Genomic DNA, 18,279 nt, shown 5'->3' with positions numbered 1-18,279 from the left:
AGATTATTATGCATTCAGAGATTATAATAATCTGGCCACTCTGTGTGTGTGTGTGTGTGTGTGTGTGTGTGTATATCTTCTGATTGGTTAGATTTGAGGGGGGTGGGGAAACACTAAGGGTAAAACTTAGATCACTCAAATAGTTTTTTTGTTTGGAGGGAAGAACCATTTTTCTTCAACTAAAGAGAGCTAATTACTATGGGTAAGATGAACTAGTATTTAAAAGGAAGATGGATGGATAAGGCAATTCAGAATTTATTTTATTACTGGGAGTCCAGATGAGAATTTCAAGGAGTGCAGCATGTTTAGAGTAGCTGGTAGGACATGCTTACTTTATTTCTTGTGTTTTATTTACAAGGACCACATAAGGGTAACACCAAGTCTGGGCAATAGGGAATATTGCTCCCAGCCTCACCTGTGCACCTTTCCAGAGATACTCATTTGCTCTTTTTCTGATTTTTATTTGCCATTTAAACACAAAGTGTTTGGAGGAGCTTATATGCCATAATCCTCTTTACCTTTTTCTGTACTCCATTTCCCACCTACAGATTATGAGGGCCATTAATAGTGTTTCATTTGCTGTAAGGTACCTTAATAATTCCTTGGTCTTATTTGTTGATGACCAAAAATGGCATTGACTAGACTACACTCCAGCAGATATAGATAAGAACATATTAAGTATATGAACCTATTAAATAAACATTCTTAAATTTAGAAAGTTTTTAAAAATTTGATGGCCCCAAATGAAATTGTTGGAAGATATAATCTGTGCTTGGCAATTAAGTTTATAGAGGGAGTGTGGAGATAAGGGCGAGAGATCAACCAAAGGACTTGTTTGCATGCATATAAGTCTAACCAATGGACACAGACAACGGGAATGAGGGCATGAGTGGGAAGATCAGAGGATAACGAGGGGTTAAGGACACATATGCAATACCTTAATAAATAAACTTAAATAAATAAATAAATAAAATGGGGGAAAAAGTTTATTCTGTGGTTTGTATACCTCAAAGGAAAGAGGCCTATTTATTTTCATGTTTATCATATTGACTTTAACATAATTCTGATTACATATGAAATAGGAAAGTGGTTTTTGCCTTAGTTTTTTGTCAAGAGATATTAAACTAAGGCCCTAATTCAGTCACATTTGTCCAGATAATGCTCTTATAACTGAGGGAGCACAGGGAAAGTGCTCTTTGTGAGCTTCAATAGCAGTGACAAATACCATTTCTGGAATTTTATTTACAAAAATAGTTCTCTGAACAGTAAAATATGGTTTATTTTTTAGCATTGGAGTCTGTAATTTTGATTAGAAATGACTTTAAACAGCTAGAACTCTGGCCAGTATAGAATATAAGGTTCTAGACCTCTGTTACTGACACTGCAGGAGTCTCCTACCCTCCGTGCCTTCACTTTCCAAAAGAGGGAGACTGTCCTACATAAAAAATTCTGTGAAGATCCACTTTTTTGAAAGAGCCCTCATATGGATTGTGTTACAATTTTCTTATAAACTATTTTCTAAGAGTTTCTACAGTTTTTGTAATCACTTAAAAATATCCATTGTAGCCAAAACCGGTTTGGCTCAGTGGATAGAGCATCAGCCTACGGACTGAAGGGTCCCGGATTCTATTTTGGTCGACAGCACATACATTGGTTGCAGTCACATCTATAGTGGGGGGTGTGCAGGAGGCAGCTGATTGATGTTTCTCTCTCATTGATGTTTCTGGCTTTCTATCCCTCTCCCTTCCTCTCTATAAAATATCAATAAAATATTTTTTTTTTAATATTTATTTTATAGCTTTTTTGTGCATAAAGTATTAAGTAGAATAACTAATAACATGAATCCCTTTCATTTGAACTACAGCTAATTCTACTTTAGTTAACTGCTTTTCATCAGCCTATTAATCTCTACAGCTGTTAAATTTCAAAGGGAACATAATTGAAATTTGTATTATATAATAGCGAGCAATTAAAATTATAGAATTGTATTAATGTTTCTCTCTGTTAATATTGGGAAAGAAGGAGACAAAGAAACCGAAGTGTTGAATATTGATATTAAACACCAAGAGATAACAATTAAATTTAATAAGTGGTAAATGATAACTGTTAGGCTTTAAATTTGTTAATATAAATGTAATTTAAAAAAAAATTTGTTTTACTTTTAGGAACAGCAACTTTTGATAGTCCTAAGTAATTGCTGCTACCTACAGTGTCACACCTTCCTAAATATAGCAGAACATTTTGAAAAGTACAACTTTCAGGGAATAGAAAAAATAACACAGGTAAGTGAATTACATTAAATGGACAAGTTGGTTTGTTTTTTTTTTTAATCAATTTAGTTTCCAAACTACTTTCTCAGCACTCTCTTTCTTTTGCTTTTCTGTCCTTTTCCCTCTTTTTGCCCTTCCCTCCCATATTCCTTCCCCATTTTCATTCCACCCACCCTGTTTTTGAATGATTCTTCTCATAACTCACCTTGAATAATTAATTTAATACTCTCCTCTTTCCTTTAGAGCAAATTTTTCTCAAGGTTAGAGCTGATTTACTCTGCACCCAAGTTATTCAAAAGTAAGGGGAAAATATAGTGACACAAAGGCTTAGAACCCAAATCTTTTAGAATCATCTTAAATTTTGGCTCCTTTTAGATTAAAGCTTTTACTTATAGCCAACAGCTGGCTCCCTGAGCCTGCAGAAAAAAAAATCACTTCCTCCTTATTCACAATTTTTTCTCTCTCCTTCTCCATGTGTTTGAAATGATCCTTTTGCTTTACTACCTAAGCAGGCACACAGGTGATTGAGCATGGGCACAAATGCGGGCGCGCGCGCGCACACACACACACACACACACACACACACACACGAGACTGGCTTACAAGGGTGCTTAATATCTTGCTTAATATCTTAACTAAAAATATATATACTCTCCATTCTCTACTCCATGGATATAGCAAGGCTTCACAAAAATGAATCCTGTATCAATGGTGCAAGTTTTTTAAGTTATATTTTGTAATTTATATGTTTTCAAGTAAGCAAAAAAGGAAAAAAATGAAGTAACCTTGTTACTAAAGGTTAGTTGGTTCTTGGGCATAAGTTTATCAGATTTCTAAGTAAAACTAAGCTAGAATCACTTTTTAATGTCAGTACAGTTTTCTTGGTGCAAAGAATAAGAAAGATAATGATCTTGTTAATCTTACAATCAAAATGTACTCTTGATGGATCACATACTTTTTGCAAAATGATGGTTCCAGTTCATGAGCTCAATTGGGATTTTTTTTTTTTTTCAGAGAATGAGAATATCAAAGTGGGTGGCTCTGTCTTATTTTCCTGTCTTTTTGTAAAAATTAATCATTCTGATGAGAAATGTTGTGACTTAAGCTGTAAGGTCAAAAGTCGAGTTTATTTCCTTAAGTTTTTGTGCTGAGTACTATAAGGTGTTCTCTTACAGAGAACACTTTGTTTTTATGCAGTAACAATAATGACATCAGTATATTTATTGGATAACTTTTAATCATTTAAAAATACAATAAATGACTAGGAATTTCAGTAAGTTTGGTTTTCTTTAGTTTTTTAAAAAGTTATAAGTTAGAACTCTCTATTGTTTTAGTTTATACAATTAGGAAATAAAATGAAAGTGACATATAAATAGACTTATATATCCTCCCTGGTCTTTGTCCAGATCATTTTGAGACCAAGATAATATGAAGGGTTTGTGAGTGCAGCTTAGAATAAATGTAGGCTATTTTTCACATTCAGAATTTAAAAAATTTTAATTGACCAGTGATATTTTGAAATTATTCAGTTGTATAAATAGTAAACTAGATTTAGATGATAACATTTGTGTTGATTTTGTTTATTAATGAGTAAATTCATTAATTACATGATACCAACCAAGTAAAATACATGTTTGCATTAAAGGGAAAAAAGGTTGCCAACTGCTATTATTTTTCATAGTCTGTTTTCAAAAGAAAGCTAATCTAGGGGCACAATTCCTGAGAAATCAAGGGAGCACATAGGTTGCATGAATAACTTAGTGTCCATTCCTTCACCCCGTTTCTGCTCTTGGAGATAATGGTTCACTGAGGGCTTCTCACTTAGTGTCACCAGACACTAGACATTCTCTCAAATCTCCTTCCAGGTATTAACTGGTGGTTTTGCCAAATGTTTGTCTGGGCATATTTTCTCCTCTTCCCTATTGGTTCTTCTACCAATAGAATTATGAAAATAAATAGTTGTTAATTCCCTAAATCTTATTCCCCATCTTCAAAAGTAGAAAGAATTTTAATATTGAGATAGTTCAGAAATAACTGTGCTTTTTAGGAGTTTATTAAATTTAGTGACCAATGATCATTTAAAGCTGGAATGATTTCATATATACATTTTGCAAATAACCAAATGAAGTAATTAAGGTATTATTAACTCAGTTTTTTCCATACAGAAGATGCTCAGAAAAGATAATGATTTGACCTATTTAATAAGTAGCAGAGTAAAGCAGGACTTAACATTAAGTTTTCTCATTCTAAATCCAGAATGCTTTCTGGCCCAGAACCATATATCTTAAAGAACAAAATTGTTCCTTAGAAATACACCAAAGGAATAGGAAGATTGTGGTAACTGTAATTATATAATTCCAAGGAATTTTTTTTACATATATAAAATGCTATTTTAACCTGTCTTAGTCTTTAAAAAGCAAATGTCCAATTTAGAGTATGATAATTGCAGATTTTCAGTTTACTCAGAACTGTAGTCATTAAACAAGTCTGTCATTAAATTCTTGATTGAGGTTTTACTACAACATGGGGGTTGAGAGAGGGCAGTTTTTTGTTTTTTAAAAAATATATCCAGGGAAGATTCTATACCGACAGCAATAATTTTAAAGATTTTGTGTCACTTGAACCATATGTGCTATATATTATGTATTTGATTATGTTTAGCTTAATTGTATATAACCCTTGAATTTTACATCAAACTATTTGAATTCACAGAAGTAAGTGATTATGGCTTGGGATCTCAATTTATTTCCCCATCTTAATAATATAATTAGTTAAATTTTGTTTAGAAGCTATTTTTTTAAAATATATTTTATTGATTTTATACAGAGAGGAAGGGAGAGAAATAGAGAGCTAGAAACATCGATGAGAGAGAATCATCGATCAGCTGCCTCTTGCACACCCCCTACTGGGGATATGCCCGCAACCAAGGTACATGCCCCTGACCGGAATCACACCTGGGACCCTTCAGTCCCCAAGCCAACGCTCTATCCACTGAGCCAAATCGGTCTCGGCTGTTTAGAAGCTATTTTATTAAAATAAATTAGTTGTAAATTAATCCATTTGGGAGTTTAAGATCTTATTGACAGAAATTATAAATTATAAATTGACAGAATGCCATGAAGTACACTGAAATGTGGGAAGGAGAACAATGTAATCAGATCTGTATTTCTGAAAGCCCCATCCTGAAAACACCACAGACAGTGTGTTGGAGAAGTGAAAGAATTTAGAAATTAAGCTAGGCATTTGGGAGAGAGGCTCCTACAATAGCATAGTAGTGGAAAAGAACTGCGTTTCAACAGGAAGAGCAACATAGATAGCTTGATATTTGAACACTGTTTTAATCTTTCTCTCATGGCATTCATCTCCCCTACTCCAGTACCCTTTCATCTAGCCACTCATCTTTCCTTGAACATGTCATGCAATTTGTCTGCTCATTCATTTACTAAACATTAGCTTACCAGTCTCTATTTTAAGAATATTTGCATATAGGTGCTTTGTTTTGTTTTGTTTTACTATCTATCAAGAATGCTATTTCCACAGTCTGGACATGACAAAATCTTGATCATCCTTCAAAGCCCTACTCAAATACAAAGTCTCATCCTATAAAGAGTCTCTTATGGCCTCTTCTTATCTGTTTTTCCAAGGTACAAATGAATCAAATTGTCTTCTTCCAATGGTGTTTTATTCACATTCCTGGAATAGTGTTTTAACACATTACATTATGATTAGTTTAATATCAGTATACTTTCTATTAAATTTATCTGAATTGTTGAAAGTATTATAGATGCCCCCCTTTTTTACCCCATTAACCCCCTCCACCCCACATCCACCTCTCCCAGGTCTTTACCACACTATTGTCTCTGTCCATGGGCTGTGCACATCTATAATAATAAAAGGGTAATATGCTAAATTGACTGAACGTCCTTTTGGATGTCATTCCAGATGTCCTTCTAGACAAAGTTGGGGCTGGAGTGAAGCCCAGTTCCTGGGTGCCTGGCAGTGGCAGCCAGAGGGAAGCAGCCCAGTTCCAGGTGCAGGAGGGAAGCCAGTATAGGTGGAGGGGGGGTGAAGGGAGGAAGGCCTACTCTTGTACGAATTTTTCTGCATTGGGCCTGTAGTATGCATATGAGTTCCCTGTCTATACTGTTGCAAAGGGTAAGAGTCCTTTTTTACCTCCACTAGTATTCCATTGTGTACATTTATCCACTCATTTACTGCTGGGCACTTGGGCTGTTTCCAGATCTTAGCTATTGTAAATAAAATGATATTATAAACATAGGAGTGCATATATTCTTTCTGATTGCTGTCTTGGGTTTCTTAGGATATATTTCTTTTTTTAGATTATAAAATTTTAAGAATTTTTATTAAATATTTTATCTTTACCAAAAAATTTGGATCTTATGTAGATATCCTATGTAATAAAAGCCTAATATGCAAATCAACTGAACATCGGACAACCAGTCATTGGGGGCAGGGCCTTCAAGCGAGTTTTACGAGGCCAACCAAAGTGGGTGCCAGAGGGCAGAGGGAGGGGATAGTGATCGGAGCGCAGTGTGACTGGCAGTGGTTGAGGGGCGATTGGAGGCTGGGCCAACTACTAGCTGGCCTGTGCCATCTCCTGATCAGCCTGCTGGACACCTTGCCAGTTGCTTCCACAGAGGGAGGCTAGACTGTGGCTTAGGCCCCTCCTCCTCGGGGGATGTTCGAATGATGATGGCTTAGGCCTCCTCCCATTTGAACATCACCCAAGAACTCCTGGACAGAGAGAGGGGCAGGTCAGGCTGAGGGCCCCCCCCCCCCCCCCCCAGTGCACGAATTTTTGTGCACCGGCCTCTGGTAAGAATAATAAAAGGAATATGTGCACCTACCACCAAGCTGAAGAAATGGAGCATCATTCCAGATCCCTTAATGCCTTCTTATTTTTTTGCATCACTCTCCTTTCGCTATGGAATCTGTTGCACTTTGCAGTTTTTAAACTGTACTTTGTTCTATATTACCTGTTTTTTGGGGTGTTTTTTTGTTTTGTTTTTTTTACTTTTAAAGGCATAAAAGGGATTATCTGGTATGTATTTTTCTATACTTTTTTTTTCTAGTAAATATTGTTTTTGCAATTCATGTTGCTGTATGTAGGTTATACTAATTTATAAAGTGAGCTAAAGTGTGTTTTCTTCTTTTTTCCTTATAATCAATTATATTTTTCTTGGACTTCATCCATTTTGCCTACATTTTCAATTTATTGGCCTAAAACTAGTATTTTTTATAGTAGTTTCATATTATTTCGATCTCAACTGCATTTGAAGTTCTGACCCCCATTTATACTTGCTTGCTTGCTTAATATTTTCAGTCTTCTTTTCTTGATCAGTCTTTTTTTTTTTTTTTTTTTTTTAATATATTTTATTGATATTTCACAGAGAGGAGGAAGGGAGAGAGATAGAGAGCTAGAAACGTCGATGGGAGAGAAACATCGACCAGCTGCCTCTTGCACACCCCCCACCGGGGATGTGCCCGCAACCAATGTACATTCCCTTGACCGGAATCGAACCTGGGACCCTTCAGTCCGCAGACCGACGCTCTACCACTGAGCCAAACCGGCTTCGGCTTGATCAGTCTTGACAGAATCTTTTCAAGAACCAACTCTTAGCTTTACTGTTCTCTCTCTCTCTCTCTCTCTCGCTCTCTCTCTCTCTCTCTCTCTTTCTCTCTCTCTCTCTCTACACACACACACACACACACACTAGAGGCCGGTGCACAGAATTCGTGCACGGGGTGTGTGTGTCCCTAAGCCCAGCCTACACCCTTTCCAATCTGGGACTGCTGGCTCCCAACTGCTTGCCTGCCTGATTGTCCCTATCTGCTTCTGCCTGCCAGCCTGATCACCCCCTAACCACTCCCCTGCCAGCCTGGTTGATGCCTAACTGCCCTCCCCTGCTGGCCTGGTCTCCCCTAACTGCCCTCCCCTTCCAGCCTAGTTGCCCCCAACTGCCCTCTCTTACAGGCCTGGTTCCCTCCAACTGTCCTCCTCTGCTGGCCCGCTCACTCCTAACTGTCCTTCCCTGCAGGCTTGATCACCCCCAACTGCCCTCCCTTGTAGGCCTGGTCCCTCCCAACTACCCTCCCTGCTGGTCATTTTGTGGTGGCCATCTTGTGTCCACATGGGGGCAGCCATCTTTGACCACATGTGGATGACCGTGGTGTGTGTTGGAGTGACAGTTAATTTGCATATTACTCTTTTATTAGATAGGATTTTTTTGTTGTTGCAGTAATTTGGGTGCTTAGTTTGTATGTGTTTTTAATAGTTTATTGATTCCATACCTTTCTGACTTTTTAATAGTAACATTTAAGACTATGAATTTCCCTTTATCTCTCTATCTGTCCCTGATAAAGGTGATTCTTTTAAGCATCTAAACTAATAAAAGCCTAAGTGGTCCTTGCTCTACACCCTCACGTCATCACAAGATGGCCGCCACAAGATGGCCACCCACACGACTTCACAAGATGGCTGGCAGGGCAGGGCAGTTGTGGGCAATCAGGCCAGTAGGGGAGGGCAGTTGGGGGCAATCGGGCTGGCAGGAGAGGGCAGTTGGTGGTGACTGGGCCTTTAGGGCAGTTGAGGGTGATCAGGCCAGCAGGGGAGCAGTTAGGGACCCATCAGTCTGGCAGGGATCTATCAGGCTGGCAGGCAGAAGCAGTTAGGGACAATCAGGCAGGCAGCAGGCTAGTGGTTAGGAACCAGCAGTCCTGGATTGTGAGAGGGATCCCAGATTGGAGAGGGTGCAGGCCCGGCAGAGGGACACCCCCTCCTCCCCATGCACAAATTTCGTGCACTGGACCTCTAGTCTTATATATTCAGATATCCATTTTTAGATATATTCTTTTGCTTACTCATTTTTTTAATTGGGGTTTTCACCTTTTTATGAGTGATTTTTAGAAATCTATAAATAAGTTCTTTGTCAGTATCTATTTTTTCTCCAAACCTGTAGCTTGCTGTTCTGTTCTTTTAATGGTATCTTTTGAGTAGAAATTTTTAATTTTGATGAGGTTCAGTTTGTGAGTTTTTTTTTAAATGTTTAATGCCTTTCATATCCTGTCAAAATCCTTGTCAGCTTCAATGTCTTGAATATTTTTTTCCCAGAGGCTTTGTGGTTTTAGTTGTTATATTCTGGTCTATAATTTATCTTTTACTAAGTATTGCATTTTGTTCATTATCATTGTGTTAATTATGCATGTATTACTATAGGGTGATAGTGTGTCTTGAAAAGACAGTTCAACTTTTTTTCTGACATTTTTTCTTACTGCATTGCATGGACTAGTATCGTCATTATAATCTTGAATATAAATGGGAGAAGAGACATTTATCAATTTCTTTTTTTTTTTCACCAGTTGAAATAATTCCACTTCTCCATAATGTATTCTTTTTATTTATTTATAGATTCAATTTTCCAGTGGTTTTTAGGATGTTTATGTATTTGTTCATGAGGCTTATTGGTCTGTAATTTTCTTTGCTCGCAGTATTCTTGACAGTTTTTTACATCAGGGTTTTGCTGGCTTCATCAAACAAAATAGGAAACATTCTCAGGCTCTGGTCTATAGTAAAGTTTGTGTGTGATAATTTCTTCTTTAAATGCTTGGTAGAATTCACCAATGAAACATCTGGTCCTAAAGTTCTCCTCATATAAGAGTATCCTATATAATAAAAGGGTAATATGCAAATTGACCCTAAAGGGCGGAAGGAACAGGTGTGACCAGTTGCACTGACCACCAAAGGGCAGTCACTCAACGTAGGAACTGCCCCCTGCTGGTCAGTGCTGGTCAGGGGGAGCTCTGCTCAGCTACAAGCCAGGCTGACAGCTGCGAGCACAACAGCAGTAGCAGGAGACTCCCCTACCTCCTCGGCAGCTCTAAGGATGTCCAACTACAACTTAGGCCTGCTCCCCATGGGGAGTGGACCTAAGCCATTGGTCAGACATTCCCGAGGGCTCCTGGGCTGCCAGAGGGATGTCTGACTGCCAGCTTAGGCCCCATTCTTCGGGGTGCACGAAAATTCTAATTTGAAATAATGGACTCTATTAGGGCATATAGGACCACTTGTGCCATTTTTAAAAAACTGTTTTTCAGGAGTTTTTCAATTTCCTCTGTGTTGACAGATTACATAAAACTATAATGTCCCTTTCAAAAGCCTACTTTTGGCATTGTTGGTTTTCTCATATTAATATTTTTAAAAATTTAATTGATTTCTGGTCTTATCTTTAATTATCACTTCTACTTTCTTTGAGTTCAATTTTCTCTTTCTAGCTATTGAAGGTAAAAGATAAAAATAGTAATTTTGAGTTTTCTTCTTTTAAATCTTTCTTTCTGAGAGATACATTTTTGGCGATAAAACCCATGGCTTTACCTTTGTCACACAGATTTTGATATGTTGTATTTTGGGATGCCTCTCCTCTTTTAAGAATTAGTCTTGTATCATTCCCAGAATATCTCTAATTATTATTTAAGTTTATGTTTCTAAATATTAGAGAAAAAGAGGGATGAAGGATGCTGGAAGGGAGCTTAAAGTTCATTCCATACTATGTTTTCCTCAATTGTTCATCCTCCTCAGTCTGACATATTTATTTGCTTTTGGGTGAGAACACTTTCTTAGGTTACATGGGTGATATATTCTTTGAATTTTCACATATTCAAAAATATGTTTGTTGGACTCTGTTAGTTGAATGGACTCTCTTAGCTAAATATAGGACTCTTGGGTTGCATTTCTTTTATTCTTGTAGATATTATTCCAGTGATTTCAGATTCCAATGTTGCATCTGAGAAAAGCTGATTACAGACTGTTGTTGTTTTTTTCCCTTGTAGGTAAATTATTTGTTTTAATATGTTAGCCCAGTGGTTGGCAAACTGCGGCTCACAAGCCACATGCGGCTCTTTGGCCCCTTGACTGCAGCTCTTCCATAAAATACCACGTGCGGGCGCACACATACAGTGCGATTGAAACTTTGTGGTCCATGCACCGAAGTCAGTTTTTGGCTCTCAAAAGAAATTTCAATCGTTGTATTGTTGATATTTGACTCAGTTGACTAATGAGTTTGCCGATCACTGTGCTAGCCTAAAGAGTTTCTTTCTCTTTTTATTATTTTAGAAAATCGGTACTTTTAATAGTATTTACCTAGATGTGTCTTAATAGTCTAGCCTGGAACTCACTAAGCCTATTCAGATTATAAACTCAAGTCTTTAGATCGAATTAAATTGTCTTCTCTTGGTTGTTTAATTATTACCTTTTCTCTAACTGCTCATAGTTCTCTACTTAATTGTTTTTGTGTGTGTGTTTGTTTGTGTGATTTTTTCATATTTGAGCTCTTTGGAACTATCTTCTAAGTCTCTTCCTTCATTATATCCACCTCTTTACATTTTTACTTTGTGCTTTGAAGTACTTAATTACACTTAATTTCAATCTTAGTAGTGACCAGCAATTTCATCAATTCATCTAGTCAGTTGTTAGCTGATGAAATCATGTGTTTTGTCTTTATGAAGTCTTGTTTTATATCATACTTTAACCTCCGTAAGGGTTTTCAGTATTTTTCTAAGTTCAACTGGTTGCTTTTCTCTCCTACTGCTGAAGTTCCTGCTTGGCAAATATTCTCATTTATAGCTGCTAGATTCACTAGCTGGGTGCTTGTTTTTCAACAAACTTGAAGTTCTTGAAGCTTCTTGAAGTTCAGGAGTGTTGTAGAGAAGCTTGTGTCCCATGGGTCAGTGGTGTGGAAGCAACTAGCCTGCCAGTCTACTAAAGAGGAATGTAGGCCCAAACTCTTCACTTCCCACCCTTAATGCTCCATGAACCCACTGTAACTGGCACAGACTGGTCAGACAGATGTTCACTAACCTCCTCGCCCTGCTCCACTTCCACCACCATCAGGAACTCCAAGTACACGAGGGCTGGACATTCTGTAAAAGACCTGTAGACCATACATGGGGATTCATTCTTATTTTGTTGAATAGTCATGCTAAGTGTAGTCTTTATTACTGAACATAAAATAAAGATGTGATTTTTGTAGTAAATGTGATAAATATTTTTAAAATACACTGAAGTATTTTAAAATTTACATTATTTCCTTTTTTTCTTTCACCCTCAAATGGACAGCTTATAATTACTCTTTATTATATGTTTTTAGGTTAGCATGGCCTCATTGAAAGAATTAGACCAAAGATTGTTTGAAAATTACATTGAGTTGAAAGCAGATCCCATTGTTGGCTCCTTAGAACCTGGAATTTATGCAGGCTATTTTGATTGGAAAGACTGCCTGCCTCCAACAGGTAAATGGTTTCAAGTTATCCTAGTTTTCTAAAAATAGTCTAATAGAGTAATAAATATGGATATGCTTTTTATCAATTAAAATATGTTTAAAATACTTTTTTTAAATTCACATTGCTTAATATTTACTAAAGGATTATAGTATGATTGTAACTTTGTATTAGCTTAAACCTATTTCTTGATAGTTTGGAATTTATTATACTTTTTAGATAATAATATTTAATAATTTAGTTATTTTTAAATCCCAGAGAATAATTAATTAAACCTTATATTATTTGATCATTTTTAGTAATGCATACTTGCTTCTTAAGATACTGTTTTAATACATAGATATAATAAACTTCAATATTTATGCAATGACTTTGTGACCATCATAAAAAAATTTAGTTAAGAAATCTGGGCACTTCTACATAAGATCTAATTATTAGTATTAAAAGATGAAGGAGAAAAGGAACATGTGTAGGAGAGAGATTATCAAAGAAAATTGAACTGCAAAAGAATGACTGTCAACAGTTTTAATATTGTTTTTGCTGTTTCAAATGAAAGTCACATCTCTTTACCATATATACTTTAAAAATAACTATTATTTTCCTTGCCAGTGTGGCTCAGTTAGTTGGAGCATTGTCCCGTGCTCCATAAGGTGGTGGGTTCAGTGCCAGGTTGGGTATATATGGGAGGCAACCCATCAATGTTTCTCTCACTCCCTCTCTCTCTTTCTCTAACTAGGGTGTGGTGGTGCTGGGGTTCAGAGTTCAAATCTAGCAGGCCCGACCTAAAAGCACTCTGTTGTCAGAGTAGACAAAGAGTACATTAACCTTCATTAAAAACCTACTAAGAAAAAGATAATGTGGTAGAAGAAAAACTACAAATCATGAAATTCACAAAAGAACTAAAATGGCCAACACACTATTTAAAGAACGCAAATTAAAATTGCATTGCATTGTCATTTTAAAAAACTTTCCAGTAGGCAAATGTTAAAAATCTTGATAATAGCTGTTTTCTGGCCAAAACACCAAGAAATAAACTATCTCATCATCTTTCTAGGAGTGTAAATGGGCACAACTATACACAAATAATACACATAGATGTGTAGGTTTATGTGTGTGCATATATATGCTTATATAATTTATTTTAAAATTCTAAGAATTTATCTTAATAAAAAGATCAGACAAGTAAGCAAAGAAATATGTGCAGTTATGTTTATTAAAGCATTGTTTTATATAAACAAAATCTAAAATACTACCTAAATAAATGCTCATTAGTTAATAATTCATGAGATTCACACACACACACACACACACACACACATTATTTATATATTTGGTAGACAAATGCATTTATTATCCTCTCATTTTTTAAAAATATATAATTTATAATGTATACAATTTCATAGAGTCATCACATTCATGAAAAAAAGGTGCATTTAACACTAACTTATTTTCTTCATAGACACACACTTGATTTGACAGTTCAAAAATGACACCAGATAATCTAGATTTCAGCAAGTCATTTGTCTATTTTTCCAGATATGCTTTTGGAATTAGCCTTGTTAGAATAATTACAGCCAAAGTATCTTAATGTTAGTCATAGGGAAGTCTCTAGTTATTGCAAGTTTTTTTTTTTTTAACAGTAGTAGCCACTTGAAAATTGAAGAGTAAAAACTGTAGCCAAATTTATGAAGATAAATCTAGTAAGGTTAGCTTATGTAGCCCCATTTTACACTTACATTATATTTACAGAGTTTTTATGATGCTTTTGTGTAAGCCTGTGATTGAATATTCTAAAATTAGTGAGAAAATTTAGCACTCTTTATTAGTACTACCATCGAATCAAAAATAGAATCTGCAGAGGAATTCTGGTTTCTAGAAAGGGTAAAGAACCTGTATCAGGCAGGCTAACCCTTACAATAGTTAAAATTTTTAAGCACTGGAGAGTCCAAGAAAGTAAACAGAAACTGGAAGGAATGTTTCAACCTTTGAAGGAGGTGAACCTGGACTGGCCAGATCTGTCTGTATATAGCTGTCACCTTAGGGCTCTCTCCAGTCTGCAGGACCTGGTGATTATTATTCCAGCAGAAAGTCAGACTTGTGTTATAAGGAATGCTGGCTGAAGAAGGTAACAGTAAGGGAACTTAAAGGATGAAATGAAATCACCGGAAATTGTGAATATGTGAGTAAATATAAAAGGTAAACTTCATTATTTCTTTTAAAGAATCATTTGTTTGATATGAGAAAAATCCCTAAAATTTACTAAATTAAATTCACACGAAAAACCTTTCTTTGTAGAGAACTCCAAGTCCAGATAGTTTTATTAGTGAATTCCATGAAATATTTAAGGAAAATTAATACCAGTTTTACACAAACTTTATCAGAAAACCTTTTTTTTTTTTTTTTTTTTAGGACACTCCACGTTCAGAGAGTTTTACTCATAAATTTTATGAAGCATTTAAGGAAGAAATATCAATTTTACACAAACCAACAGAAAATATAGGAGAAAGAAACACATTCAGTCTCATTTTATAAAGCCTGTATAGCCTCAAACCAAAAATTTGATAAGGGCATTACAAGGAGAGAAAATTACAGCTTAGTGAATCAAATAAAGCAATATTATCTATAATATGGAATACTAATACATTATGACCAAGTAGGGTTTATCTCAGGCATGCACAGTTAGTGAAACATTTGAAAAATCTCAGTAGGTTCAGAAACATCACTTAACAAAATTCAACATTCATTTATGATAAAATAATATAACAAAAGTATTTTCACTCCAAGACATTATTTATATAGACAATCCTAAACAATCAAACTACTCTCAGAATCAATATATAAAAACCAATTGTATTTATAATACAACAGCAAAAATTGGAAAATAAGCTCATAAAAATCCCATTTGCATTAAAACATACGCAATTAGGAATAAAGAGACATTTAAGATTTCTTCACTGGAAATTACTGCTGAATGAAATTAAAACCCAAAATAAATGGGAATATGCCATGGTTTTCTATTAGAAGTCTTGATATTGTTAAGAATATCAAGACTTTAAAGAATATCACTTCTCTCAAATTGATCCATAAATTCAGTACAGTCTCAATTAAAACCTCAACAAGATTTTTTTATAGAAATTGCAAGATGGTTGTAAAACCTGTTTAGAAAATGTTAAGGAATTTATATATCTAAAACAATCTTAAAGAATAGAAAAGTTGTCATACATTAATTGACTTCAAGACTTTTAAAGCTACTGGGATAATTTTTAGTATGGTATTAGCTTAAAGATAAACAAATAGATCCATGAAACAGAATAGAAAATAGTAAAATAGACCCATACAAGCATAGTTGCTTTTTTTGTTTGTTTGTTTGTTTTGTTTGGTTTTTTTTAATATATTTTATTGATTTTTTACAGAGAGGAAGGGAGAGAGAGAGAGAGCTAGAAACGTCGATGAGAGAGAAACATCGACCAGCTGCCTCTTGCACACTCCCTACCGGAGATGTGCCCGCAACCAACGTACATGCCCCTGACCGGAATCGAACCCGAGACCTTTCAGCTCACAGATCGATGCTCTACCACTGAGCCAAACCGGTTTCGGCCATAGTTGTTTTTTGACCAAGACACCAAGACATTCCCATGGGGAAAGGAAGTCTTTTCACCAGATATACTAGAATAAGTACCTATACTAATAAAAGAGAATATAATAGAATCAGGGACATAGAAAGGGATTGGACTAACAATTCACAGGGGGGAAAGGGGTCTGAGGGGTGCGGGAAGAGATTGAACAAAAATCTTACACCTATGGATGAAGACAGTGGTGGGGGTAAGGGTGTTGGGTGGGGTTGGGAATCAGGTGGAGAGGAGCTAAGGGGGAGGGGGAGGAACACCTATAATAATCTCCTATAATAATCTGAACAATAAAGATTAAAAAAAAATAAAAATAAAGTTAAAACAAACAAAAAAAGAGTAATATGCTAATTAGACCATATGCCTTCCAGAAGTCCATCCAGACAAAGCCACAGTGGTGTGAGGGCCGAGGGCCTGGTGGCACAGGAAAGGGAGAAAAGCCGCCCTCCCTGTAGTCCCGGGCACCAGCACCTGTGGCCCGGGTGAAGTTGGCCACCCATGTCCCCTGTGGCAAAGCTGGCCTGGGTCCCATGTGCCTGTGGCCTGCCAGAGGAGGGAATCCTGGATTCTGGATGTGTGGCCAAGGCAGAGGCAGTTAGGGTCGATCAGTCCAGTAAGGGAGCAGTTAGAGGCGATCAGGCCAGCAGGGAAGCAGTTAGGGGCAATGAGGCAGGCAGTCAGAGGTGGTTAGGGGAGATCAGGCAGGCAGGCAGAGGGGTTAGGAGCAGTAAGGCAGGCAAGCACGCAGGCGAGTGGTTTGGAGCCAGCAGTCCTGGATTGTGAGAGGTGCAGTCAGATATCCCCCGAGGGGTCCCAGATTAGAGAGGGTGCAGGCCAGTAATATATATATATATATATATATGTGTATCCCGGATTAAGAGGATGCAGGCCAGTAATACACACACACACACACACACACACACACACATACACATACACACACACACACAATCATTTCAGAAAAGAAGACACATAATGGCCATTAAATGAAAGGCATATAATGTCATTGGAGAATGCAATTATAAGCGTAATGAGATACTACTTCAAACCTAGTACAATAGCTAAAATTAAAGAGACTGACAATACTGTTACATGTTGGCAAGGATATGGAGCAACTGGAACTCATACATTGCTCATCAGGCTGTAAAATGGTATAGCCACTTTGGAAACAGCTTACTCTAAAAGTTATACATAAGTGTACCCTGGGAACCACCAATTCCACCTCTAGGCATTTTCCCAAGAGAACAGAAAATAAGTGCGTAAATAGACTTGTACAGTGTAGCCATCAGTTTTATTCATAATAACCAAAGACTGGAAACCACCTAAATATCTATTAAGTGGAGAATGTATGAGGTTGTAGTATATTCATAGAGTATAACAGTATCCATTCAGTGGGGTGCTACTTATCTTGTTAGTGATACATAGCAATATGGATAGATCTCAAAGACATCATGTTTAAGTGAAGAAGCCAAATACAAAAGGACATCATAAAGGAAAAGTTGGTTCCATTTAAGTGGAATAGGCTCACTCATCTGCACTGACAGAAACCAGGACGGTTACTGTCTGTGTGGGTGCTGGGGACTGACTGAGAGGAGGTATGAGAAGACTGTTTAGGAGCCCCAGAATGTTTTGTATCACGATTGTGGTAGTAGGTACACAGTTACATACTTTTTATCAGATTGTATACTTAAGATGTATGCATGCACTTTTTGTAAATTCTATGAAAAAAATTTAATGACTACAAAAAATGTAAAACAATATAATTACTACAAAAATAGAAAGATATCATTAGAAACTAAAATGTCACATATGTAAATTGTTTAAGGATAGTTGTGAGCATGACATAATTAACAACAGGAGGGAAGAGATAACAGCTTATTGATCTTACGCATACATTCTAAAAGTTTTAGATATTTGCAGTTCCAACTGCTCTGTGAGATGGCGGTGCAGCCAGTGAAATGATAGTTACAATTACAAAAATGTTGTGTCCAGAGATAGGAGGGGCAGATTCCTGTGTCCTAGAGTCATTATCTAGTCTTAAAGCCAGGCATTTTTTGCTTGGAGAAAGGATTAGGGACAGATCTAATAGC

The 18,279-nt window shown here is 36.5% G+C and overlaps 1 protein-coding gene across 8 annotated transcripts in view; it reads left to right on the top strand.

The window, feature by feature from the left end:
- Positions 1–18,279, top strand: part of EXOC2 (exocyst complex component 2) — a 250,127-nt gene that overhangs the window by 186,107 nt on the left and 45,741 nt on the right. For 6 of the 8 annotated variants that reach the window (XM_036444761.2, XM_036444758.2, XM_045584201.1 and 3 more), the window contains 2 exons: positions 2,166–2,282; positions 12,434–12,575. In XM_036444761.2, coding sequence (XP_036300654.1) covers positions 2,166–2,282; positions 12,434–12,575 — 259 coding nt within the window. Of the gene's footprint in view, positions 1–2,165; positions 2,283–12,433; positions 12,576–13,299; positions 13,572–15,271; positions 15,337–18,279 lie in introns of those variants that run through there. The other 2 variants (XM_036444763.2, XM_036444762.2) reach the window with 2 other exon arrangements.

This window comes from Pipistrellus kuhlii, unplaced genomic scaffold, assembly GCF_014108245.1.
Source record: "Pipistrellus kuhlii isolate mPipKuh1 unplaced genomic scaffold, mPipKuh1.p scaffold_m20_p_2, whole genome shotgun sequence".
NCBI classification, from domain to species: domain Eukaryota; kingdom Metazoa; phylum Chordata; class Mammalia; order Chiroptera; family Vespertilionidae; genus Pipistrellus; species Pipistrellus kuhlii.
Note: the sequence above shows the minus strand (reverse complement) of the source record. Positions and strands in the feature narration are given on the sequence as shown.